This window comes from Aegilops tauschii, chromosome 1 (genome assembly GCF_002575655.3).
Source record: "Aegilops tauschii subsp. strangulata cultivar AL8/78 chromosome 1, Aet v6.0, whole genome shotgun sequence".
Classification (NCBI taxonomy): domain Eukaryota; kingdom Viridiplantae; phylum Streptophyta; class Magnoliopsida; order Poales; family Poaceae; genus Aegilops; species Aegilops tauschii.
In genome coordinates, this window is record NC_053035.3 from 242,381,953 (window position 1) to 242,407,892 (window position 25,940).

Sequence of the window (25,940 nt, forward strand, 5' to 3'; positions counted from 1 at the left end):
ATGATGTTCTACTGACACAGGGCTTCGCCTAAGCACCGCTAAAGTATTATCGAGGTGGACTATGGTGGAGGGGGGCACCGCACACGGCTAAAAGATCAAATGATCAATTGTTGTGTCTCTAGGGTGCCCCCTGCCCCCGTATATAAAGGAGCAAGGGGGGGAGGTGCGGCCAGCCAGGAGGGGCGCGCCAGGTGGAGTCCTACTCCCACCGGGAGTAGGATTCCCTCCCTTTTCCTAGTTGGATTAGGAGTGGAGGGGGAAAGAGGAGGGAGAGAGGAAGGAAAGGGGGGCGCCGCCCCCCTCTCCTTGTCCTATTCGGACTAGGGGGGAGGGGCGCGCGGCCCTGCCTTGGCCACCTCTCCTCTTCTCCACAAAAGCCCACTATGGCCCATTAAGCCCCCGGGGGGTTCCGGTAACCCCTCGGTACTCCGGTAAAATCCCGATTTCACCCGGAACACTTCCGATATCCAAATATAGGCTTCCAATATATCAATCTTCATGTCTCGACCATTTTGAGACTCCTCATCATGTCCGTGATCACATCCGGGACTCCGAACAACCTTCGGTACATCAAAACATAAAAACTCATAATATCATTGTCATCGAAACATTAAGCGTGCGGACCCTACGGGTTCGAGAACTATGTAGACATGACCGAGATACGTCTCCGGTCAATAACCAATAGCGGAACTTGGATGCTCATATTGGCTCCCAGATATCCTACGAAGATCTTTATCGGTCAGACCGCATAACAACATACGTTGTTCCCTTTGTCATCGGTATGTTACTTGCCCGAGATTTGATCGTCGGTATCTCAATACCTAATTCAATCTCGTTACCGGCAAGTCTCTTTACTCGTTTCGTAATACACCATCCCACAACTAACTCATTAGTAGCAATGCTTGCAAGGCTTAAGTGATGTGCATTACCGAGAGGACCCAGAGATACCTCTCCGACAATCGGAGTGACAAATCCTAATCTCGAAATACGCCAACCCAACAAGTACCTTCGGAGACACCTGTAGAGCACCTTTATAATCACTCAGTTATGTTGTGACGTTTGGTAGCACACAAAGTGTTCCTCCGGTAAACGGGAGTTGCATAATCTCATAGTCATAGGAACATGTATAAGTCATGAAGAAAGCAATAGCTACATACTAAACGATCGAGTGCTAAGCTAACGGAATGGGTCAAGTCAATCACATCATTCTCCTAATGATGTGATCTCGTTAATCAAATGACAACTCATGTCTATGGCTAGGAAACATAACCATCTTTGATCAATGAGCTAGTCAAGTAGAGGCATACTAGTGACACTCTGTTTGTCTGTGTATTTACACAAGTATTATGTTTCCGGTTAATACAATTCTAGCATGAATAATAACCATTTATCATGATATAAGGAAATAAATAATAACTTTATTATTGCCTCTAGGGCATATTTCCTTCAAGTTCCCCCAAAAATCCTCCCGCCCGCGCGCGCTCCTGCCCCACACCCGCCATGGACGACGACCTCGACCTCGACGCGCCGCTGGCCTCGCCTCCCTCACCTCGTCCGGCATGACGACCGCCCCCTCTGGCAAAGGCAAGCCTCGTGCCCCGTGTAAGACCGCCGTCTCGCCCAAAGCAAAGAGGCGCTGACGCCCGAACAGCCAGCCAGGGAGTCGGCCAAGCTTCTTTGCGAGTGTTGGCGAGACATTGGACAAGACCCCAAGACGGGCGCCGAACAAAAGCATTCAACCTTTTGGATTCGTGTCCACTGGGAGTTTCATGAGCGCAAGAAATTTCCGCCTTACCAAATTGTGAGCACGCGCAGGTGGGTGTCCATTTTGAAGCGATGGAGGGTGATCCAACAAGAGTGCAACAAGTTTTGTGCCACTCTTGAGAGCGTCAAGGCCCACCCCGTGAGCGGCATCGGCATGCAAGACATGATATGCTAGCAAGCCACCCTCTTTTGTGTCATCAAGTTCATGCTTGCGTGTTCATTTGCATACCATTTGCCAATATGCTTGCATGGGAACATTTGTAGGCATTTCAAGCTTTGGAGGCATTCAAGGTCCAACACAATGACAAGTGCTTCAACCTCTCTCATTGCTTTCGGGTCATCAATGACGAGGAGAAGTTCAAGGCGCAATATGCCGCCCTCAAGTCGCGTGGGGGGAAGCAAGTCGTGGAGGAGGTTGGGGATGGCGAGCCGGCACGACCGCGGGGGAACACCAACTCCAAGAAGGAGGACAAGCGGGATGCGGCATCTAACGCCTTGATCGCAAGCATGGAGGGCATGATGAACAGGAATGACTCAAGGGAGGAGGAGCGCCGGCGTTTGAAAGAAGAGCAAATGAATGCCTTCATGGAGATCCAAAGGAGGAGGCTTGAGATGGACGCGGAGAAGCAAGCCAAGATGCTTGAGCTGGAGGCGGAGAAGCAAACCAAGATGCTAGAGATCGAGGCCGCCAACGCCAAGACCAAGGCGAAAGAAGTGGCTCTCGCGAGCATGATGACCGGGGTGGAGATCATGAAGGTGGATTTCAACACCGTGTCGCCAAGGAAGAGACCGTGGTTCGAGAAGATGCAGGCCGACATGCTCAAGTTCACCGACGAGTGATCTCGTGGCCTCGAGCGCCTTCCTTTTTTGTATGCCGGCTTGTGTGCTAGCATGACCACGGGGCCGCGATGGCGTGATCGAACTCAAGTCTAACCCCTTTTAGTGTGCTGGCATGTGTGCCAGCCGATGGCGAGTGCGCCATCGCGAGCTGTGTGGTGATATTTTTTGAAGCCGGCAATGTATGCCGACACTGGCTTGGTGCCGCCATGAGACATGGCCGCCGGCATGATCGATGCGCCGTGGGCCTTTTTAAAAATTGAGTGCGACATGAAAATGAGTCGGCGCGTTGGGCGGGCGGCCGACCCAAATGCAAAACAGAGCGGACGCCGGGCGGGCGACCAGCCCAAACGGACCAAAAAGCAAAAAAGACGCCCTCCATTTGGGTCGGCCCATTGGAGTTGCTCCAACATGTTCCGCTACAGTGCCCACATCCACGACTCCGGAGCAAAAGTTAAGCACAAGGGTCACCGTTCGTGTCCATGACCAGGGCTCGTCCTACAACATGACAAGGCACCTGCTGGTTCTCACCGTCCGGCATGGACATGGTGTTCCTTTCGGCAGTGCATTCTGCATTGGGATTAAGCAGCCAAGAAGCAACGGAGTTGCATGCCATACGCAGCGCATCATCTTACGTGCAAGTAATTTGACCTCTGCCAACTGCATGCCAAGGTTTTCCACGTTTGGAAGTGTTTACATAGCTTTTTTTCGCGAATACACAAAAGCTTTGCGTATCATTGCATTGATAGGGGGAAAGAGTGGTAGCATATACAGGGATAGCGTCGCAAGCACGTACACCTAGGGCGTGAGCGAGAGCTACAAGGGCGCATACATAGATAAGGGGGGGATGCGCGCCCCCCCTAGAGAGGTACTACGTAGGTGGGAGCATATTGCTGAGCCCCTTGGCTCCGGCGGCGGCCCAGCTGCGGGCGTCCTCCTTGATGTCGTCAACAATGAGCCGAATGGAGGGAGAGGCTCCATTGAAGACGCATGCGTTTTGTGCCTTCCAGATGCGCCATGCAGTGAGGATGATGAGCGAGGCAAGGCCGCGGCAAAGGGCGGTGGGGGCGCCTGCACGGACTGGGAGAACCAGTCGTGGAAGCACAGCCCGGGGCTAGGGAGCGGCATGTCGGTGAGTCGCAGCCAGGAGAGGACCTCATGCCAGGTTTGTCTGGAGAAGACGCAGCCCGCAAGTAAATGCGCCATGGTCTCGGGCTCCTGGTCGCAGAGGAGGCAGAGCGGGGCGTGCGTGAGGCCACGTCGAGCGAGGCGGTCGGCGGTCCAGCAGCGCCCTTGAAAGGCGAGCCAAAGAAAGACCTTGATGCGGAGAGGTGCCCAAGACTTCCAGGTGAGACGCCAGGAAGCCTCGATCGTAGAGCCGGCGAAGAGGGCTTTGTAGCAGGACTTGGCGGAGTACACGCCGTTCGTGGTCCAGCGCCAGGTGAGGACGTCCGGCTCGTCGGAGAGGGTAACCTGCTGGAGCCGCGTCCAGAGGAGGACGTATTGCACCAGCGCATCGGGGGAAACGTGACCGCGCACGTCCTAGACCCAGGCACGAGAGGCCATGCCCACGGCAACGGTGCAAGCCTTATGAAGGCGGCGGGAGACGAGGGCGTGGAGGAGCGGGGCCAGCTCGGCGACGGAGAGCCCGTCGATCCAGTGGTCCTCCCAGAAGAGGCAGGAGTTGCCGTCGCCAACCTGCCAAGATGTGGAGGCGCGAAAGATGGCCTGAACAGCCGGGTTGCATGGGATGTGAAGGTGCTGCCAGGGGCGGGAGGTGTTGACATAGCTTTTGGTGAAGCTCAGACAGGCCGGCTACGTTGTCCACCACATGGACGATACGGAACGCGGCCACGCGTTTCCTTTGGAGTTACGCATGTCAGTTCCAACCGCCTCGCCTCGTCTTCACACAAAACAGATGCGCACCTGCACACTTCTCTGCAGCAGATTCTTACCAAGCCGAGCGAGCTATTTCGTGTAATATCCTCGCGTCCGTCACCGGCCGTCTGTCTATTTCTCCGAATAAAGTCTCGGCGTGCCGGTAAACTCCACACCGAATTGCAGCCGGCTCCGGATGTCAAACCAAATTCTACTGGTTGGCCCAGCCGTCACCGTGGCGGACAGTAACATCGCCCGTTGACCCTGCTCTGCTCCCCGGCCGGCCGCACGAAAAGAGTGGTATGTTTTATTCCCTCCGTCTCAAAATAGGTGTCTTAATCTTAGTACTGTACAATATTAGAGCCTTGGCTCAGTGGTTGGGCATGCGGTTGTGCAGCCTAACGACCCGAGTTCAATTTCTATAATTGACAGGTGATGCACAAGGATTTTTCCCCATTTATTGAGGATCAAGTTTGGTGTGTGGTGGAACCACTCACCAAAAAATATCTTGATACTCATTTAAAAAATTATGAGGACCATGTTTATCTTGGTACTCATACTAAAATGGCTGTATGCATCCGGCCTCGTCGGATCCGGCGCCTGGAGATCTACGGCGGCTGTCCTTCTTGATCCTAGCTCCTTCCTGGTAGGTTCAGCCCCATGGCACTTGCATCCCTACTGGTCTCGGTTCGTCTCGCTGTCGGATCTAGAACAGTCGGAGGTTTGGTGGTATAGGTTGGGGACGGGAGGAACTTTGGCCGGCTGGTCCGGCCCGGCATCGGTGGCGTCCCTCGACGCCATTACCCACCCTGGAGGAGAAGCCGAGGTCCCTCCTATCCACATCCGAACCCCTCCCAAACAAAAGTCCAAAATTCAGTCTGGATTGGGCGGCGGCGGCGCCCTGCGCGTCGTAACCTCCATGGAGGCGCCGTCTTGGGAGGCTCAGATGGTCGGGCGAGATGCTATGGGTGGTGGGCGCCGCGTGGCTCCAGCAGCGGCGACGGTGTGAGCTCCGGGGGAAACCCTTGATATGGGTCTACCGGATCGGACGATGATGGCACCTTCGATGCCGTTGTCCCTCCTGGGGGCATCGTTTTGAAGCACGCGCTGGCTGGAGGGGACAAGAGGAGGAGCGATGTTACATCTACCGCGAGGCCGACGGCAGATCCTAGCGGCATGGCGCCGCGGAGGTTCGGCGATGGGCGCGTTTGGAGATGGACTCGCGCAGGAGGAGGAAGCTATCTGGCGTCATGGTGGCGTTGATGGCAGAGAGGCCTGGCAAGGTCGGTGCAACAGTGTTGCTCTAAGGATAGACCGAGGGATGATGGAGGTGACGGCCCTTGCAGCGTGCGGTGCTCAGTGGGAGTGTGCCTGACCGGTGTGGAACCCAATCCACATAGTGGCTTGGAGGGGACACTCGGTTTTAGATGTTAGGCTTTATTGCGATGTCTTTTTGGTATTAGGTCAGGATATTCGGCATGCCTTCATCAAAGGGATAGTCATCTTATATGGTCTTTGTGAATAATTAATAATATGGTTGCATGCATCGTCCAGATGCAGAGGCAGGGGATACATCCTCCTTTTCTAAAAAAATAAAGAAAATAAAAACATTCGAACGGTTACGCGAAACAGCATGCGGAAGGTGAGACTCTGAAACGATAGCAAAATGACAGCATCTATCACCAGGCTGCAAATCCCCGGAAGGAACAGAAGGGGGAAAAAATCCATGCACAGACACGACTCCTGTGTGGTCCTTTGATCCAGATTTTTGGTTCTGTCTAGCTCGCGACGGCGTCGAATAACTCGCCCTGCGCCACGTAATCGCGTGATCTCGGAGGATTTGGTGCTGGTGGCAGCAGAACTTGGTTGGCATGCAGATGTTGTTCAAAAGAAGGATGGCATGAGCTTTGCATGTATTCTCTCAAGCAGAGGGATCTTTACTCCTAATGTCTCAGTTGGTAGTTTCTGCGGTTAATTTTCGTCCCACATTCTCTGGTTTTTTCGTCCTCCCTCCCACCTCCCAGTTTCGTTGGTTTTTCGTTGGTTTTTTATTCGCCCCCTTCCCACTGGCCGGACAAACCCAACGTTTATTTGGTAACACAATGAATTCACATATGGTGATTGATTTCTTCTTTGGTAACACAACTAACGGATGGTAATCAATCTTCAAATACCAAAACCAAATGTTTGAGCAACAATCAATTAACGTATCACAATCAGATTCTTCTTTAGTACCCAGCTTAACTCACGGATAGTAATCAATCTCCAAACAAAGGAAACAATTAACCTCTACATCCCGTACCCAATAAGATGGATATGTGTATGTGTTAAAGAGAGAGAGGGAGAGGGGGAGAGAGAGTGAGGAAGAGGGAGGGGGAGAGTGTGTGTGAGGATTTGATGGTAAAAAAAATCGCCAATGTCATTTGATATGTATGAAAATATCAAATGTAATATTAACATGAATAATATTAAACTCTTAAAGTTAACGTGACCCCGTTGTAACGCACCAGCGTTTTTCTAGTGAGGATTAACGTACAAGATTGGTGCTAGTACAAGCCGTGAAGCTCGCCTTTATTTCAAATCAAACCCAAAATGAAAAATAAATACAAGTACTACTCTAGAAGCCAAAGCTGCCCAGGCTCAAGTTGCATGGAGCATTGGCAGAGTAGCTATGGGGATTTGTAATGTCCCTTATCAAATCGACAAATACTAGATTTTAGCCGAGACGCAACTTCAGCAATCTGATAGCATTCGAAGATATACGATGACATGCTTTGGCTGGAAATGAATACTCCTACAGAGAGAAAGTCAGAAAAATAATAGCCATGAAAAAGACTAGTCCACACTAAGGCCAAATTCTTATGCAATCATGGGCCAAATTCTTTTCGAAAAAACAATTTCGGAAAAAGTCATGGGCCATATCTGAACCCGCCAAGGAAAAGTCCAGCATGTGCAAATATATGAACTGAACTAGGTGACCCACGATGGGCCTCAAATATCAGGAGATGAATGAACCAATACTATTGCGAAATCACTAATTAAGGCTCATTACAAAGATCACTCCCACCTTCCTAGACTGCGAAAAGTGGCGCGCTGCATGTGCGCCACTTGTCGCAACATTGGAGTTTTTCTATTTTGCGTAGATTCATTTATTCAAAATGTTTTACTTTTGTCGCAACTTGTGCCTCTCGCGGAAGCAAAACCGTGTCTCTCGCGGAAGGAAAAAACAGCAAAACACGTTTTTTTTTGTTTCCGAGAGGCACGGCCGTGACTCTCGCGAAAGCACAACCATGCCTCTCACGAAAGAAAATCGTGCCTCTCGCGGAAGGAAAAAAAAAACAGAAAACGCGTTTTTTTCGTCTTCGAGAGGCACGACCGTGCCTCTCGCGAAAGCACAACCGTGCCTCTCGCGGAAGCAAAACCGTGCCTCTCGCGGAAGGAAAAAAACAGAAAACGCATTTTTTCCGTTTCCAAGAGACACGGCCATGACTCTCGCGAAAGCAAAACCGTGACTGTCGTGAAAGAAAAAAAAACATGTCTTTTGCGCAAAAAAAATCGAATTTTTTATCCAAAAGCTAAGGTAGACCGGTGGAAAACCGAAACGTCGGAAAAAATAGAAAAAATGTTTAAAAAGACGAAAACGCGTGCGGAAAAATAAAAATAAAACAAAATTCGAAGGGAGCACCCAGAGCGCGACACGTGGCGGGTGGCTGCTGATCGTTGTGAGGCTCCTGAAGGAGCGCTCGTAAACTAGTCGCTCCCATACTATTGGTACTAATCTAGGAGACCTCCTATGTGACGCTCTCCGCGTCAAGTTGCTGAGGTTTCGCACAGGCATTTCTTCGACTGGGCCGGCCCATGAAGATGGTGACACGCACTGTAGCTCAAAATGAAATATTGCGCTGCGGGAGATTCGAACGCAGGATCGACTGCTATAAACGACGCGTTTCCTACCAGCTGTGCTAGAAGACGTCCTTGACCATGTTGGAGAATCAAACTTTAAGAACCAAACATGTTGCGCGGGTCCGAATTAGTTTAGGAGATGCAAACACTTTCCAAAATCGTGAAAAATATTTTGGAAACTATAACATTTTCGAAAAGCGGGAACATTTTTTGAAAATCATGAACAATTTTCTTGAAACCGGAACATCTTTCCAAATTTCAAAACAAAATTGGGAAACACGAACATATTTGAAAATTCCAGAACAAAATTCGAAAACATGATTTTTAAGAAACTTGTGAACATTTTCTCAAACTCCTGAAAAAAATGAAATCGTGAACAATTTTTTAAAACATGAACATTTTTTGAACATTGTCAAATTTTTGAAAAGAAAATATTCAAACATTATTTGTAAAACAAGCGCATTTTTTTTAAATTCCAGAACAATTTTTGAGAACTGCAAGCAAATCGAAATTTTTGAAAAATGCGAACAATTTTCTAAAATGGGAACATTTTTTCAAAAATTGGGAAACGCAAACATATTTGAAAATTCCTGAACAAAATTTGAAAACATGATTTTAAGACACTTGTGAAATTTTTTTGAAACTCCCGAAAAATGAAAATGTGAACAATTTTTAAAAATTATGAACAAAATTTTAAAACATGAACATATTTTAAACATAGTCAGATATTTGGGAAGAAAACATTCAAGCATTTTTTGTAAAACAAGAACATTTTTTAAATTCGAGAACAGTTTTTGAGAAATGCGAAAAAATTGAAATTTTTGAAAAATGCAAAAAAAATTAAAAAAGGAACATTTTTTGAATTTATGATTTTTTTTGAAACATGAACATTTTTTAAAAATTTTAAGGTTTTACAAAACAGGAACGTTTTTTGAAAATTTCGAACAATTTTTAAAAGATGATCTTTAAAAAATAAATTTTAAAAATAAAATAAATGAAAAAGGGAAAAAACAGAAAACAAAATTAAGAAAGAAGAAAAAGAAATATAAAAGTGAAAAAACCCCAAGAAGAAACAGTAAAACCGGTCAAAAAAGGTTCCCAAAACCGGCTGGCTAAATTTTGTATAATGGGCCGACCCATTTCTAGCGACACGGGGCTTCTCTTCTGTGTTGTGTCGACATTTTGACGCAACGAGCGACACATAGGGTTTTTCATGATCTAGCAGACCTTAATCTAGTCCCTACAGTGTTTCACGGGCTTTATGCATATTTTGTGCTGAGATGAAATGATTGCCTCGCAGTAGTACAAGGCACACCTGATCAGCTGCAGGGTCAAATAAGTGAGACCAATGTTAACTGTATTTAATGATGTTGACTAAAATAGATGGAAGGTCCTGATTCATGTAGCAGCTTGTATAGAAGAGGAGGGACTGAAAGGGTTCACCATAGAGGAACCAAACAGAGAGACTTGATTGGGAAGCAATGAAGGATCTGGAACCGAGACACATACAACCACAACTCCTATGCATATGAATATTAGAAACACGCATGAACAAGTACATAAACCAAGTTAAGAAATTGTTTTTCGCACTACTACAATACAATCTAAACACCTAGGATAGACTATACGGACAAGCAATAAAGAGAAATTTCCGCACATGCAAATATGAAAATTCCTCATGAGTTATATTAGGAAATGCCTTTCCGCTTCCGTTTCCCTTTTCCCTGAAACAGATGGAAAGTTTCTGTTGTATATACCTAATTGCAGGAAAAGTGGTGATAGAAGGATATAACCAGGCAAGAAACTTTTATACTAACATTTTAAAAGAATCGACTTAATCAACCATCTTCACACATGCATCCAATAGTATTTCAGAACACAAGTTAATAACATTGAACAGTCATTAGTTTTTACTAGCAAAAGAGCCCGTGCGTTGCAACGAATATAAATGAATGCATTTCGCTACGGAGGAAACATCACAGAGCTAATTGTAATGGATTTTTTTGGCAATATTGAATAATCTCATAATACCTATGCATGTGCATCAATAACAACACTTGCATTTTTAAAAATCATGGAACTCCATTTCATTTATGTTCCCATCATCAACGAAAATAAATATGGACAATCTCAAGATACTGTTTCCCAACCTAAAGACATCAGGATCATGGGCTGGAGTTATATGTATACAGACAGTAGAGCAAAAAGTGAAGATAAGAGTGGGTGTTGACAAACATATTGCCGTTTAATGAATGTAATTAATGCAAATAGGGAAATATAGATCAATATATCCAAACTATCTCTTTAGGTGAGCATACATACCTTGACAGCACTAGTAGTATATTACAATAGTAGGATCCACTACGATAGCATCACAAATACAACTAATTTGAATTTTCAGTCACTAAGGTGACTGCGGGCATATATTTTCCATGCAAATGCTTGTATCTTTCATCCTCGGAATGAACACCTATAGCATCATCACTAGGAACTGTTTCTATTCTTGTTATCACGATGATACATTCACCTAGGATGAAAGATATCAAAACATCATATCCACAAGTAACTTCAGGGCGAGATAATGATTCACAAACTGAAATAAGCCCCCTAACAGAGTTCACACGTACTTCCATACAAAAGTGTTGTATGTTATATCATCAAAAACATGAGCATCACTGTTCAGCGAGTTAAATAGTTGGATAGCACGATTGTTGTTCCTAATCATATATGGTTAAGTATCGTGTATGTCACATGATTGGGAAGAATACCAATTACCATCAATTGCAAGAGACTGTAAGCACCGTCCATCTTGCTTGCTCGACAAAGGCCATTGAGCATCCAATTATAGATGTGCAAATCCGGCATCATCCCATTTTCTGCAAAATCATGTATTATACTCAGAGCAAGCTCAAAATTTTCTTCTGTAGACATGTGCTTGCTCTTCTCTTTCCCCTTATGCTAAAAGTTATTTGGGGCAGCAGTCTAAACGACACATACCTTGCTCCCTGCAGTTTTGTAGCCAAAGACGGCCTCATGTCTCGACGATTTATATTTCGGCAAATGCCATTGACTAGTGTCGGTAACCATATCAGGTTCAACGTGGTTTTCCATCATCAGTTCAACAAGATCTAAACCTAGTCTTAGCTCTCTTACTTAAAGAACTGACTTATAAGCATTGTATAAATAATAGTCTGGGTTGCAAAACCTTCCTCCGGTATTCTTTCCAGATAATAGAGCCTTGCTTATTTTTGTGGTCTTTAATCAACCCATTTATTAGGGCACCATAAGCATGGGAACCAGGTTGCAAACCTCGCTCTAGCATTTCAAAGAAACACCGCAGGCGTCCTTTGTATGCCCCATAACGTAATGTCCAAAGTGATGTGTTAACCTCATCAGGTACCAGTCAAGCCTTAATAATCTGGCGTAGAGTAAACTCTGCTTCTTTAAGGCGCCTCCTTCTGCAAAGGCATGTTACGATGGAAACATAATTGCAATAGAATGCTCTAGCCTGTCTTGGCCATATCGTCAAATAGACCACGCGCACTGTCATCACCAATCTTACAGTATGTGGTTACCACAATTGAATTCATGGACATGTCAGATCTGACACCTCTGCTCTGCATAAGACTAATGAGTGTCCTAGCATCATCCTTGCGCTTTTGTCTACACATACATTTTATCGCAATGCTATATGTTAACTCTGCAGGTTTACAATCATAAGCCACCAACTAGTCCAATAGATAGTACGACACATCTAGTCCACCCTCTGAGCACATGGCAATTATCAGCATATATTGGAAACATCATCAATAGGGAGAAGATTGCTTCTCACCATCTCATTGAGAAGGCCCTTGGCCTCCTGCTGCAAACTCATGTTTGAGCAACCACTGGCCTGGGAAGAAAATTTCAGTAGCCAACTGTTGGGAAACGTAGCATGAAATTAAAAAAAAAATCCTACGCTCACGCAAGATCTATCTAGGAGATGCATAGCAACGAGAGGAGGAGGGTGTGTCCACGTACCCTCGTAGACCGAAAGCGGAAGCGTTTGACAACGCGGTTGATGTAGTCGAACTTCTTCTAGCTCCGGCCGATCAAGCACCAAACGTACGACACCTCCGAGTTCTGCACACGTTCGGCGCAATGTCATCCCTCGCCTTCATGATCCAGCAAGGTGTCGAGGAAGTAGATGAGTTCCGTCAGCACGACGGTGTGGTGACGGTGATGGTGAAGTGATTCTCTCAGGGTTTCGCCTAAGCACCGCAAAACTATGACCGGGGGTGTAAACTATGGAGGGGGGGCGTCGCACACGGCTAACAATTATTGGTGTGTGTTCTAAGGCGCCCCATCCCCACATATATATAGGTGGGAGGGGAGGGGGAGCAACCATGGGGCACCCCAAGTAGGAGGAATCCTACTTGGGGACCTCCCCCAATTAGGCCTCCCCCCTTCCTTATTTCCGGAGGGGGGAAAAGGAAGAGAGAAGGGAGGAAGGAAAGGGGGGGCGAACCCCCTCTTCCTTCTCCTATTCAGCCTCCTGCCTAAGGGGGGTACCTCTTGTGGGCTGGTGTGCTCCCCTCTTATGGCCCATATCTTCCCCCGGGGGGTTCCGTTAACCCCCCCGGTACTCCGATAAATACCCGATACTATCCGGAGCACTTCCGGTGTCCAAATTGAAGGAAATATGCCCTAGAGGCAATAATAAAGTATAATTTATTTCCTTATATCATGATGAATGTTTATTATTCATGCTAGAATTGTATTAACCGGAAACATAATACATGTGTGAATACATAGACAAACAGAGTGTCACTAGTATGCCTCTACTTGACTAGCTCGTTAATCAAAGATGGTTATGTTTCCTAGCCATAGACATGAGTTGTCATTTGATTAACGGGATCACCTCATTAGGAGAATGACGTGATTGACTTGACCCATTCCGTTAGCTTAGCACTCGATCGTTTAGTATGTTGCTATTGCTTTCTTCATGACTTATACATGTTCCTATGACTATGAGATTATGCAACTCCCGTTTACCGGAGGAACACTTTGTGTGCTACCAAACGTCACAACGTAACTGGGTGATTATAAAGGTGCTCTACAGGTGTCTCCAAAGGTACTTGTTGGGTTGGCGTATTTCGAGATTAGGATTTGTCACTCCGATTGTCGGAGAGGTATCTCTGGGCCCACTCAGTAATACACATCACTTTAAGCCTTGCAAGCATTGTGGCTAATGAGTTAGTTGCGGGATGATGTATTACGGAACGAGTAAAGAGACTTGCCGGTAACGAGATTGAACTAGGTATCGAGATACAGACGATCGAATCTCGGGCAAGTAACATACCGATGACAAAGGGAACAACGTATGTTGTTATGCGGTCTGACCGATAAAGATCTTCGTAGAATATGTGGGAACCAATATGAGCATCCAGGTTCCGCTATTGGTTATTGACCGGAGAGGTGTCTCGGTCATGTCTACATAGTTCTCGAACCCGTAGGGTCTGCACGCTTAAAGTTACGATGACAGTTTTATTATGAGTTTATATGTTTTGATGTACCGAAGGTTGTTCGGAGTTCCGGATATGATCACGGACATGACAAGGAGTCTTGAAATGGTCGAGACATAAAGATTGATATATTGGACGACTATATTCGGACACCAGAAGTGTTTCGGAGAAGTTTCGGATAAAACCGGAGTGCCGGAGGGGTTACCGGAACCCCCCGGGGAAGTATTGGGCCTTAGTGGGCCTGAGGGGAGAGAGAGGGCAGCAGCCCAGGAGGTGGCGCCCCCCTCCCATGGGGAGTCCGAATTGGACTAGGGGAAGGGGGCGCGGCCCCTCTTTCCCTCTCCCTCTCTTTCCTTCCCCCTTCTCTCTTCCTAGTTGGACTAGGAAAGGGGAGTCCTACTCCTACTAGGAGGAGGACTCCCCCCCTCCTTGGCGCGCCCCAAGGGCCGGCCGGCCTCCCCCTTGCTCCTTTATATACGGGGGCAGGGGGACACCCCTGACACACAATTGATATACGATATTTTAGCCGTGTGCCGTGCCCCCCTCCACCATATTACACCTCGATAATATCGTTGCGGAGCTTAGGCGAAGCCCTGCGTCGGTAGAACATCATCATCGTCACCACGCCGTCGTGCTGACGAAACTCTCCCTCAACACTCGGCTGGATCGGAGTTCGAGGGACGTCATCGAGCTGAACGTGTGCTGAACTCGGAGGTGCCGTGCGTTCAGTACTTGATCGGTCGGATCATGAAGACGTACGACTACATCAACTGCGTTGTGTTAACGCTTCCGCTTTCGGTCTACGAGGGTACGTGGACAACACTCTCCCCTCTCGTTGCTATGCATCACCATCATCTTGCATGTGCGTAGGAATTTTTTTGAAATTACTACGTTCCCCAACAGTGGCATCCGAGCCTGATTTTATGCGTTGATGCTATGCACGAGTAGAACACAAGTGAGTTGTGGGCGATATAAGTCATACTGCTTACCAGCATGTCATACTTTGGTTCAGCGGTATTGTGAGATGAAGCGGCCCGGACCGACATTACGCGTACGCTTACGCGTGACTGGTTTCACCGTTGCGAGCACTCGTTGCTTAAAGGTGACTGGCGGGTGTCTGTCTCTCTCACTTTAGTTGAACCGAGTGTCGCTACACCCGGTCCTTGCGAAGGTTAAAACAACACCAACTTGACAAACTATCGTTGTGGTTTTGATGCGTAGGTAAGAACGGTTCTTGCTAAGCCCGTAGCAGCCACGTAAAACTTGCAACAACAAAGTAGAGGATGTCTAACTTGTTTTTGCAGGGCATGTTGTGATGTGATATGGTCAAGACATGATGCTATATTTTATTGTATGAGATGATCATGTTTTGTAACCGAGTTATCGGCAACTGGCAGGAGCCATATGGTTGTCGCTTTATTGTATGCAATGCAATCGCCATGTAATTGTTTTACTTTATCACTAAGCGGTAGCGATAGTCGTAAAAGCAATAGTTGGTGAGACGACAACGATGCTACGATGGAGATCAAGGTGTCGAGCCGGTGACGATGGTGATCATGACGGTGCTTTGGAGATGGAGATCACAAGCACAAGATGATGATGGCCATATCATATCACTATATTGATTGCATGTGATGTTTATCTTTTATGCATCTTATCTTGCTTTGATTGACGGTAGCATTATAAGATGATCTCTCACTAAAATTTCAAGATAAAAGTGTTCTCCCTGAGTATGCACCGTTGCCAAAGTTTGTCGTGCCCAGACACCACGTGATGATCGGGTGTGATAAGCTCTACGTCCATCTACAACGGGTGCAAGCCAGTTTTGCACACGCAGAATACTCAGGTTAAACTTGACGAGCCTAGCATATGCAGATATGGCCTCGGAACACGGAGACCGAAAGGTCGAGCATGAATCATATAGTAGATATGATCAACATAGTGATGTTCACCATTGAAAACTACTCCATTTCACGTGATGATCGGTTATGGTGTAGTTGATTTGGATCACGTAATCACTTAGATGATTAGAGAGATGTCTATCTAAGTGGGAGTTCTTAAGTAATATGATTAATAGAACTTAAATTTATCATGAACTTAGTACCTGATAGTATCTTGCTTGTCTATGTCAATTGTAGATAGATGGCCCGTGCTGTTGTTCCGTTGAATTTTAATGCGTTCCTTAAGAAAGCAAAGTTGAAAGATGATGGTAGCAATTACACGGACTGGGTCCGTAACTTGAGGATTATCCTCATTGCTGCACAGAAGAATTACGTCCTGGAAGCACCGCTGGGTGCCAGGCCTCCTGCAAGAGCAACACCAGAAGTTATGAACGTCTGGCAGAGCAAAGCTGATGACTACTCGATAGTTCAGTGTGCCATGCTTTACGGCTTAGAACCGGGTCTTCAACGACGTTTTGAACGTCATGGAGCATATGAGATGTTCCAGGAGTTGAAGTTAATATTTCAAGCAAATGCCCGGATTGAGAGATATGAAGTCTCCAATAAATTCTACAGCTGCAAGATGGAAGAGAATAGTTCTGTCAGTGAGCATATACTCAAAATGTCTGGGTATAATAATCACTTGATTCAACTGGGAGTTAATCTTCCGGATGATAGCGTCATTGACAGAATTCTTCAATCACTGCCACCAAGCTACAAGAGCTTTGTGATGAACTATAACATGCAAGGGATGAATAAGACAATTCCCGAGCTCTTCGCAATGCTAAAGGCAGCGGAGGTAGAAATCAAAAAGGAGCATCAAGTGTTGATGGTCAGTAAAACCACTAGTTTCAAGAAAAAGGGCAAAGGGAAGAAGAAGGGGAACTTCAAGAAGAACAGCAAGCAAGTTGCTGTTCAGGAGAAGAAACCCAAGTCTGGACCTAAGCCTGAAACTGAGTGCTTCTACTGCAAGCAGACTGGTCACTGGAAGCGGAACTGCCCCAAGTATTTGGCGGATAAGAAGGATGGCAAGGTTAACAAAGGTATATGTGATATACATGTTATTGATGTGTACCTTACCAGAGCTCGCAGTAGCACCTGGGTATTTGATACTGGTTCTGTTGCTAATATTTGCAACTCGAAACAGGGACTACGGATTAAGCGAACACTGGCTAAGGACGAGGTGACGATGCGCGTGGGAAATGGTTCCAAAGTCGATGTGATCGCCGTCGGCACGCTACCTCTACATCTACCTTCGGGATTAGTATTAGACCTAAATAATTGTTATTTGGTGCCAGCGTTAAGCATGAACATTATATCTGGATCTTGTTTGATTGGAGATGGTTATTCATTTAAATCAGAGAATAATGGTTGTTCTATTTATATGAATAAAATCTTTTATGGTCATGCACCCTTGAAGAGTGGTCTATTTTTAATGAATCTCGGTAGTAGTGACACACATATTCTTAATGTCGAAGCCAAAAGATGCAGAGTTGATAATGAAAGTGCAACTTATTTGTGGCACTGCCATTTAGGTCATGTCGGTGTAAAGCGCATGTAGAAACTCCATACTGATGGACTTCTGGAATCACTTGATTATGAATCACTTGGTACTTGCGAACCGTGTCTCATGGGCAAGATGACTAAAACACCGTTTTCCGGAACTATGGAGAGAGCAACTGATTTGTTGGAAATCATACATACAGATGTATGTGGTCCCATGAATATTGAGGCTCGTGGTGGATATCGTTATTTTCTCACCTTCACAGATGATTTGAGCAGATATGGGTATATCTACTTAATGAAACATAAGTCTGAAACATTTGAAAGGTTCAAAGAATTTCAGAGCGAAGTTGAAAATCATCGTAACAAGAAAATAAAGTTTCTACGATCAGATCGTGGAGGAGAATATTTGAGTTACGAGTTTGGCCTACATTTGAAACAATGCGGAATAGTTTCGCAACTCACGCCACCCGGAACACCACAGCGTAATGGTGTGTCCGAACGTCGTAATCGTACTTTACTAGATATGGTGCGATCTATGATGTCTCTTATTGATTTACCGCTATCGTTTTGGGGTTATGCTTTAGAGACGGCTGCATTCACTCTAAATAGGGCACCATCGAAATCCGTTGAGACGACGCCTTATGAACTATGGTTTGGCAAGAAACCAAAGTTGTCGTTTCTTAAAATTTGGGGTTGCGATGCTTATGTGAAGAAACTTCAACCTGATAAGCTCGAACCCAAATCGGAGAAATGTGTCTTCATAGGATACCCAAAGGAGACTGTTGGGTACACCTTCTATCACAGATCCGAAGGCAAGACATTCGTTGCAAAGAATGGATCCTTTCTAGAGAAGGAGTTTCTCTCGAAAGAAGTGAGTGGGAGGAAAGTAGAACTTGATGAGGTAACTATACCTGCTCCCTTATTGGAAAGTAGATCATCACAGAAACCAGTTTCTGCGACACCTACACCAATTAGTGGGGAAGTTAATGATAATGATCATGAAACTTCAGATCAAGTTATTACTGAACCTCGTAGGCCAACCAGATTAAGATCCGCACCAGAGTGGGACGGTAATCCTGTTCTGGAGGTTATGTTACTAGACCATGACGAACCTACGAACTATGAAGAAGCGATGGTGAGCCCAGATTCTGCTAAATGGCTTGAGGCCATGAAATCCGAGATGGGATCCATGTATGAGAACAAAGTATGGACTTTGGTTGACTTGCCCGATGATCGGCAAGCCATTGAAAATAAATGGATCTTCAAGAAGAAGACTGACGCTGACGGTAATGTTACTGTCTGTAAAGCTCGACTTGTTGCGAAAGGTTTTCGACAAGTTCAAGGGATTGACTACGATGAGACCTTCTCACCCGTAGCGATGCTTAAGTCTGTCCGAATCATGTTAGCAATTGCCGCATTTTATGATTATGAAATTTGGCAAATGGATGTCAAAACTGCGTTCCTAAATGGATTTCTGGAAGAAGAGTTGTATATGACGGAACCGGAAGGTTTTGTCGATCCAAAGGGAGCTAACAAAGTGTGCAAGCTCCAGCGACCTATTTATGGACTGGTGCAAGCCTCTCGGAGTTGGAATAAACGCTTTGATAGTGTGATCAAAGCATTTGGTTTTATACAGACTTTTGGAGAATCCTGTATTTACAAGAAAGTGAGTGGGAGCTCTGTAGCATTTCTAATATTATATGTGGATGACATATTGCTGATTGGAAATGATATAGAATTTCTGAATAGCATAAAGAGATACTTGAATAAGAGTTTTTCAATGAAAGACCTCGGTGAAGCTGCGTATATATTGGGCATCAAGATCTATAGAGATAGATCAAGGCGCTTAATTGGACTTTCACAAAGCACATACCTTGACAAAGTTTTGAAGAAGTTCAAAATGGATCAAGCAAAGAAAGGGTTCTTGCCTGTGTTACAAGGTGTGAAGTTGAGTAAGACTCAATGCCCGACCACTGCAGAAGATAGAGAGAAGATGAAAGATGTTTCCTATGCTTCAGCCATAGGCTCTATCATGTATGCAATGCTGTGTACCAGACCTGATGTGTGCCTTGCTATAAGTTTAGCAGGGAGGTACCAAAGTAATCCAGGAGTGGATCACTGGACAGCAGTCAAGAACATCCTGAAATACCTGAAAAGGACTAAGGATATGTTTCTCGTTTATGGAGGTGACAAAGAGCTCATCGTAAATGGTTATGTTGATGCAAGCTTTGACACTGATCCAGACGATTCTAAATCGCAAACCGGATACGTATTTACATTGAACGGTGGAGCTGTCAGTTGGTGCAGTTCTAAGCAAAGTGTCGTGGCGGGATCTACGTGTGAAGCGGAGTACATAGCTGCTTCGGAAGCAGCAAATGAAGGAGTCTGGATGAAGGAGTTCATATCCGATCTAGGTGTCATACCTAGTGCATCGGGACCAATGAAAATCTTTTGTGACAATACTGGTGCAATTGCCTTAGCAAAGGAATCCAGATTTCACAAGAGAACCAAGCACACCAAAAGATGCTTCAATTCCATCCGGGATTTAGTCCAGGTGGGAGACATAGAAATTTGCAAGATACATACGGATCTGAATGTTTCAGACCCATTGACTAAGCCTCTTCCACGAGCAAAACATGATCAGCACCAAGACTCCATGGGTGTAAGAATCATTACTGTGTAATCTAGATTATTGACTCTAGTGCAAGTGGGAGACTGAAGGAAATATGCCCTAGAGGCAATAATAAAGTATTATTTATTTCCTTATACCATGATGAATGTTTATTATTCATGCTAGAATTGTATTAACCGGAAACATAATACATGTGTGAATACATAGACAAACAGAGTGTCACTAGTATGCCTCTACTTGACTAGCTCGTTAATCAAAGATGGTTATGTTTCCTAGCCATAGACATGAGTTGTCATTTGATTAACGGGATCACCTCATTAGGAGAATGACGTGATTGACTTGACCCATTCCGTTAGCTTAGCACTCGATCATTTAGTATGTTGCTATTGCTTTCTTCATGACTTATACATGTTCCTATGACTATGAGATTATGCAACTCCTGTTTACCGGAGGAACACTTTGTGTGCTACCAAACGTCACAACGTAACTGGGTGATTATAAAGGTGCTCTACAGGTGTCTCCAAAGGTACTTGTTGGGTTGGCGTATTTTTGAGATTAGGATTTGTCACTCCGATTGTCGGAGAGGTATCTCTGAGCCCACTCTGTAATACACATCACTTTAAGCCTTGCAAGCATTGTGGCTAATGAGTTAGTTGCGGGATGATGTATTACGGAACGAGTAAAGAGACTTGCCGGTAACGAGATTGAACTAGGTATCGAGATACGGACGATCGAATCTCGGGCAAGTAACATACCGATGACAAAGGGAACAACGTATGTTGTTATGCAGTCTGACCGATAAAGATCTTCGTAGAATATGTCGGAACCAATATGAGCATCCAGGTTCCGCTATTGGTTATTGACCGGAGAGGTGTCTCGGTCATGTCTACATAGTTCTCGAATTCGTAGGGTCCGCACGCTTAAAGTTACGATGACGGTTTTATTACGAGTTTATATGTTTTGATGTACCGAAGGTTGTTCGGAGTTCCGGATATGATCACGGACATGACGAGGAGTCTCTAAATGGTCGAGACATAAAGATTGATATATTGGACGACTATATTCGGACACCGGAAATGTTCCGGAGAAGTTTCGGATAAAACCGGAGTGCCGGAGGGGTTACCGGAACCCCCCGGGGAAGTATTAGGCCTTAGTGGGCCTGAGGGGAGAGAGAGGGCAGCAGCCCAGGAGGTGGCGCGCCCCCTCCCATGGGGAGTCCGAATTGGACTAGGGGAAGGGGGCGCGGCCCCTCTTTCCCTCTCCCTCTCTTTCCTTCCCCCTTCTCTCTTCCTAGTTGGACTAGGAAAGGGGAGTCCTACTCCTACTAGGAGGAGGACTCCCCCCCTCCTTGGCGCGCCCCAAGGGCCGGCCGGCCTCCCCCCTTGCTCCTTTATATACGGGGGCAGGGGGACACCCCTGACACACAATTGATATACGATATTTTAGCCGTGTGCGGTGCCCCCCTCCACCATATTACACCTCGATAATATCGTTGCGGAGCTTAGGCGAAGCCCTGCGTCGGTAGAACATCATCATCGTCACCACGCCGTCGTGCTGACGAAACTCTCCCTCAACACTCGGCTGGATCGGAGTTCGAGGGACGTCATCGAGCTGAACGTGTGCTGAACTCGGAGGTGTCGTGCGTTCGGTACTTGATCGGTCGGATCGTGAAGACGTACGACTACATCAACCGCGTTGTGTTAACGCTTCCGCTTTCGGTCTACGAGGGTACGTGGACAACACTCTCCCCTCTCGTTGCTATGCATCACCATGATCTTGCGTGTGCGTAGGAAAGTTTTTGAAATTACTACGTTCCCCAACACAAATAACATCGTCCTATATATCAATCTTTACCTCTCAACCATTTCGAGACTCCTCGTCATGTCCGTGATCTCATCCGGGACTCCGAATAACATTCGGTCACCAAATCATGTAACTCATATAATACTAAATCGTCATCGAACGTTAAGCGTGCGAACGCTACGTGTTTGGGAACTATGTAGACATGACCGACACACCTCTCCGGTCAATAACCAATAGCGTAACCTGGATGCTCATATTGGTTCCTACATATTCTACGAAGATCTTTATCGGTCGAACCGTTATGACAACATACGTTATTCCCTTTGTCATCGGTATGTTACATGCCCGAGATTCGATCGTCGGTATCTTCATACATAGTTCAATCTCGTTACCGACAAGTCTCTTTACTCGTTCGGCAATACATCATCCCGCAACTAACTCATTAGTTACTTTGCTTCCAAGCCTTCTCATGATGTGTATTATCGAGAGGGCCTAGAGATACCTCTCCGATACTCAGAGTGACAAATCCTAATCTCGATCTATGCCAACCCAACAGATACCTTCGGAGATACCTGTAGAGCATCTTTATAATCATCCAGTTATGTTGTGACGTTTGATAGCACACAAGGCATTCCTCCGGTATCCGGGAGTTGCATAAGCTCATAGTCAAAGGAATATGTATTTGACATGAAGAAAGCTAGCAATAAAACTGAATGATCAATATGCTAAGCTAACGGATGGGTCATGTCCATCACATCATTCTCCTAATAATGTGATCCCGTTTACCAAATGACAACTCACGTCCATGGTTAGAAAACCTTAACCATCTTTGATCAACAAGCTAGTCAAGTAGAGCCTCACTAGGGACTCAGTGTTTGTCTATGTATTCACACATGTATTAAGGTTTCCGGTCAATACAATTCTAACATGAATAATAAACATTTATCATGAATAAGGAAATATAAAATAACAACTTTATTATTGCCTCTAGGGCATATTTCCTTCACCAGCCGCTATAATCCAACTTGGCAACAGCCTTCAATGCTTTCCACACATAGAACCTCCCAGCCCTTGGGTAAGAACTTTGCTACTGAAATGAACATCACATGATCAGGGGAAACACCCCTCTCCAGCATCTTATCGAACATCTGCTCAGCTTCTACAAAATTTATTTCCTTGCAAAGCAATGCCATCAGAATAGTGGAAGACCTCAAGTACTGCCGCTCACCATTTCACCGTAGAGTGCCATTGCAGCACCAATCCACTTGCTCTTGCAATACCACTGGATCATCACATTATATGTCACCGGGCTTGGCTCCATGCCCATGGGCCATGTCCTTCATCTCCTCGTACAACTCCCAACCATTGTCTGCATACCCATGCTTTGTTGTATAAGCATATCCATCCAACCTGACACCTTCATCCACCTGCATCCTATGAAACACACGCAATATGCCAATTCCAGCCGCCCCTCCTGGCAGAGAGAGAAGGCCTGGACAAGCCATGTGCCCGCCACCTCTCGTCGGACTCGGGCGAGCGCCTTGCCTTGCAGTGCGCGAACCCAAGTGACTTGTAGACGCGGACTGGCGGTGTCAACCTCTGAAAGGATCGATATGGTTGACTAGAGGGGGGTGAATAGGCAACTAACAATTTTTAGCTTTTCTTTACCAATTTAAACTTTGCATCAAAGTAGGTTGTCTAGATATGCAACTAGGTGAGCAACCTATATGATGCAACAACAACAAGAACACAAGCAAGCAAAGGATACAACACGATATAAGCTTGCACAAGTAAAGGTACGAGATAACCAAGAGTGGAGCCGGTGAAGACGAGGATGTGTTACCGAAGTTCCTTCCTTTTGAGGGGAAGTACGTCTCCGTTGGAGCGGTGTGGAGGCACAATGCTCCCCAAGAAGCCACTAGGGCCACCGTATTCTCCTCACGCCCTCACACAATGCGAGATGCCGTGATTCCACTATTGGTGCCCTTGGAGGCGGCGACCGGACCTTCACAAACAAGGTTGGGGCAATCTCCACAACTTAATTGGAGGCTCCCAACGACACCACGAAGCTTCACCACAATGGAATATGGCTCCGCGGTGAACTCAACCGTCTAGGGTGCTCAAACACCCAAGAGTAACAAGATCCGCAAGGGACTAGTGGGGGGAATCAAATTTCTCTTGGTGGAAGTGTAGATCGGAGCCTTCTCAACCAATCCCTAGAGAATCAACAAGTTTGATTGGCTAGGGAGAGAGATCGAGCGAAAATGGAGCTTGGGGATGGAAGAGATGGTCAACTCGGAGAAGAAGACTCCCCTTTTATAGTGATAGAACAAATCCAATCGTTATCCACTAACTCAGCCCGCGACGAGCGGTACTACCGCGCACAACAAGCGGTACTACCGCACACAACAAGCGGTACTACCGCACGAGCCCACGGTACTACCGCAAGGCCCTGCGGTACTACCTGCTACCTCTTGAGCACTGCGTTAGTTTTCCCTTGAAGAGGAAAGGGTGATGCAGCAAAGTAGCGTAAGTATTTCCCTTAGTTTTGAGAACCAAGGTATCAATCTAGTAGGAGGTTACGCACAAGTCGCCTCGTACCTACACAAACAAATAAGAACCTTACAACAAACGTGATAAAGCGGTTGTCAATCCCTTCACGGCCACTTGCAAAAGTGAGATCTGGTAGAGATAATAAGATAAATATTTTTGGTATTTTTATGATATAGATTGGAAAGTAAAGATTGCAAAATAAAAGATAGCAGAAATAGTAAATTGATAGGAAGATAATATGATGAAAGATAGACCCGGGGGCCATAGGTTTCACTAGTGGCTTCTCTCAAGATAGCATAATTTACGGTGGGTGAACGAATTACTGTCGAGCAATTGATAGAAAAGCGCATAGTTATGAGAATATCTAGGCATGATCATGTATATAGGCATCATGTCTGCGACAAGTAGACCGAAACGATTCTGCATCTACTACTATTCCTCCACATCGACCGCTGTCCAGCATGCATCTAGAGTATTAAGTTCATAAGAATAGAGTAACGCATTAAGCAAGATGACATGATGTAGAGGAATAAACTCAAGCAATATGATATAAACCCCATCTTTTTATCCTCGATGGCAACAATACAATACGTGCCTTGCTGCCCCTGCTGTCACTGGGAAAGGACACCACAAGATTGAACCTAAAGCTAAGGACTTCTCCCATTGCAAGAAAGATCAATCTAGTAGGCCAAACCAAACTGATAATTTGAAGAGACTTGCAAAGATAAATAAATCATGCATAAAAGAATTCAGAGAAGAACCAAATATTGTTCATAGATAATCTTGATCATAAACCCACAATTCATCGGATCTCGACAAACACACCGCAAAAAGAATTACATCGAATAGATCTCCAAGAAGATCAAGGAGAACTTTGTATTGAGATCCAAAGAGAGAGAAGAAGCCATCTAGCTAATAACTATGGACCCAAAGGTCTGTGGTAAACTACTCACACATCATCGGAGAGGCTATGGTGTTGATGTAGAAGCCCTCCGTGATCGATTCCCCCTCCGGTGGAGCGCCGGAAAAGGCTCCAAGATGGGATCTCACGGGTACAGAAGGTTGCGGTGGTGGAAATAGGGTTTCGTGGTGCTCTCGGATGTTTTCAGGGTATATGAGTATATATAGGCGAAAGAAGTAGGTCGGTGGAGCCACGAGGGGCCCACGAGGGTGGGGGGCGCGCCCTCCTACCTCGTGGCCTCCTCGGTTCTTTCTTGACCTCCACTCCAAGTCTCCTGGATTGCGTTTGTTCCAAAAATAACTCTCCCGAAGGTTTCATTCCGTTTGGACTCCGTTTGATATTCCTTTTCTGCGAAACACTGAAATAGGCAAAAAAACAGCAATTTGCACTGGGCCTTCGGTTAATAGGTTAGTCCCAAAAATAATATAAAAGTGCATAGTAAATCCCATTAAACATCGAAAACAGATAATATAATAGCATGGAACAATCAAAAATTATAGATACGTTGGAGACGTATCAAGCATCCCCAAGCTTAATTCCTGCTCGTCCTTGAGTAGGTAAATTATAAAAACAGAATTTTTGATGTGGAATGCTACCTAGCATATTTCTCAATCTAATTTCCTTTATTGTGGCATGAATGTTCAGATCCGAAAGATTCA

General features: G+C 45.7%; 1 protein-coding gene across 1 annotated transcript in view; it reads right to left on the reverse strand.

Moving 5' to 3' along the window:
* Positions 1 to 9,273: 9,273 nt before the first annotated feature.
* The window catches only part of LOC109745704 (uncharacterized), a 58,003-nt gene continuing 41,336 nt past the window's right edge, over positions 9,274 to 25,940 (reverse strand). Inside the window, 14 exon segments of the mRNA XM_073506018.1 lie at positions 9,274 to 11,094; positions 11,097 to 11,339; positions 11,342 to 11,460; positions 11,462 to 11,534; positions 11,537 to 11,620; positions 11,623 to 11,888; positions 11,890 to 12,173; positions 12,176 to 12,299; positions 22,775 to 22,816; positions 22,818 to 22,983; positions 22,986 to 23,094; positions 23,096 to 23,218; positions 23,221 to 23,285; positions 23,288 to 23,364. Of these exon segments, the coding sequence (XP_073362119.1) occupies positions 11,000 to 11,094; positions 11,097 to 11,339; positions 11,342 to 11,460; positions 11,462 to 11,534; positions 11,537 to 11,620; positions 11,623 to 11,888; positions 11,890 to 12,173; positions 12,176 to 12,299; positions 22,775 to 22,816; positions 22,818 to 22,983; positions 22,986 to 23,094; positions 23,096 to 23,218; positions 23,221 to 23,285; positions 23,288 to 23,364 (1,870 nt within the window). The 3' untranslated portion in view covers positions 9,274 to 10,999.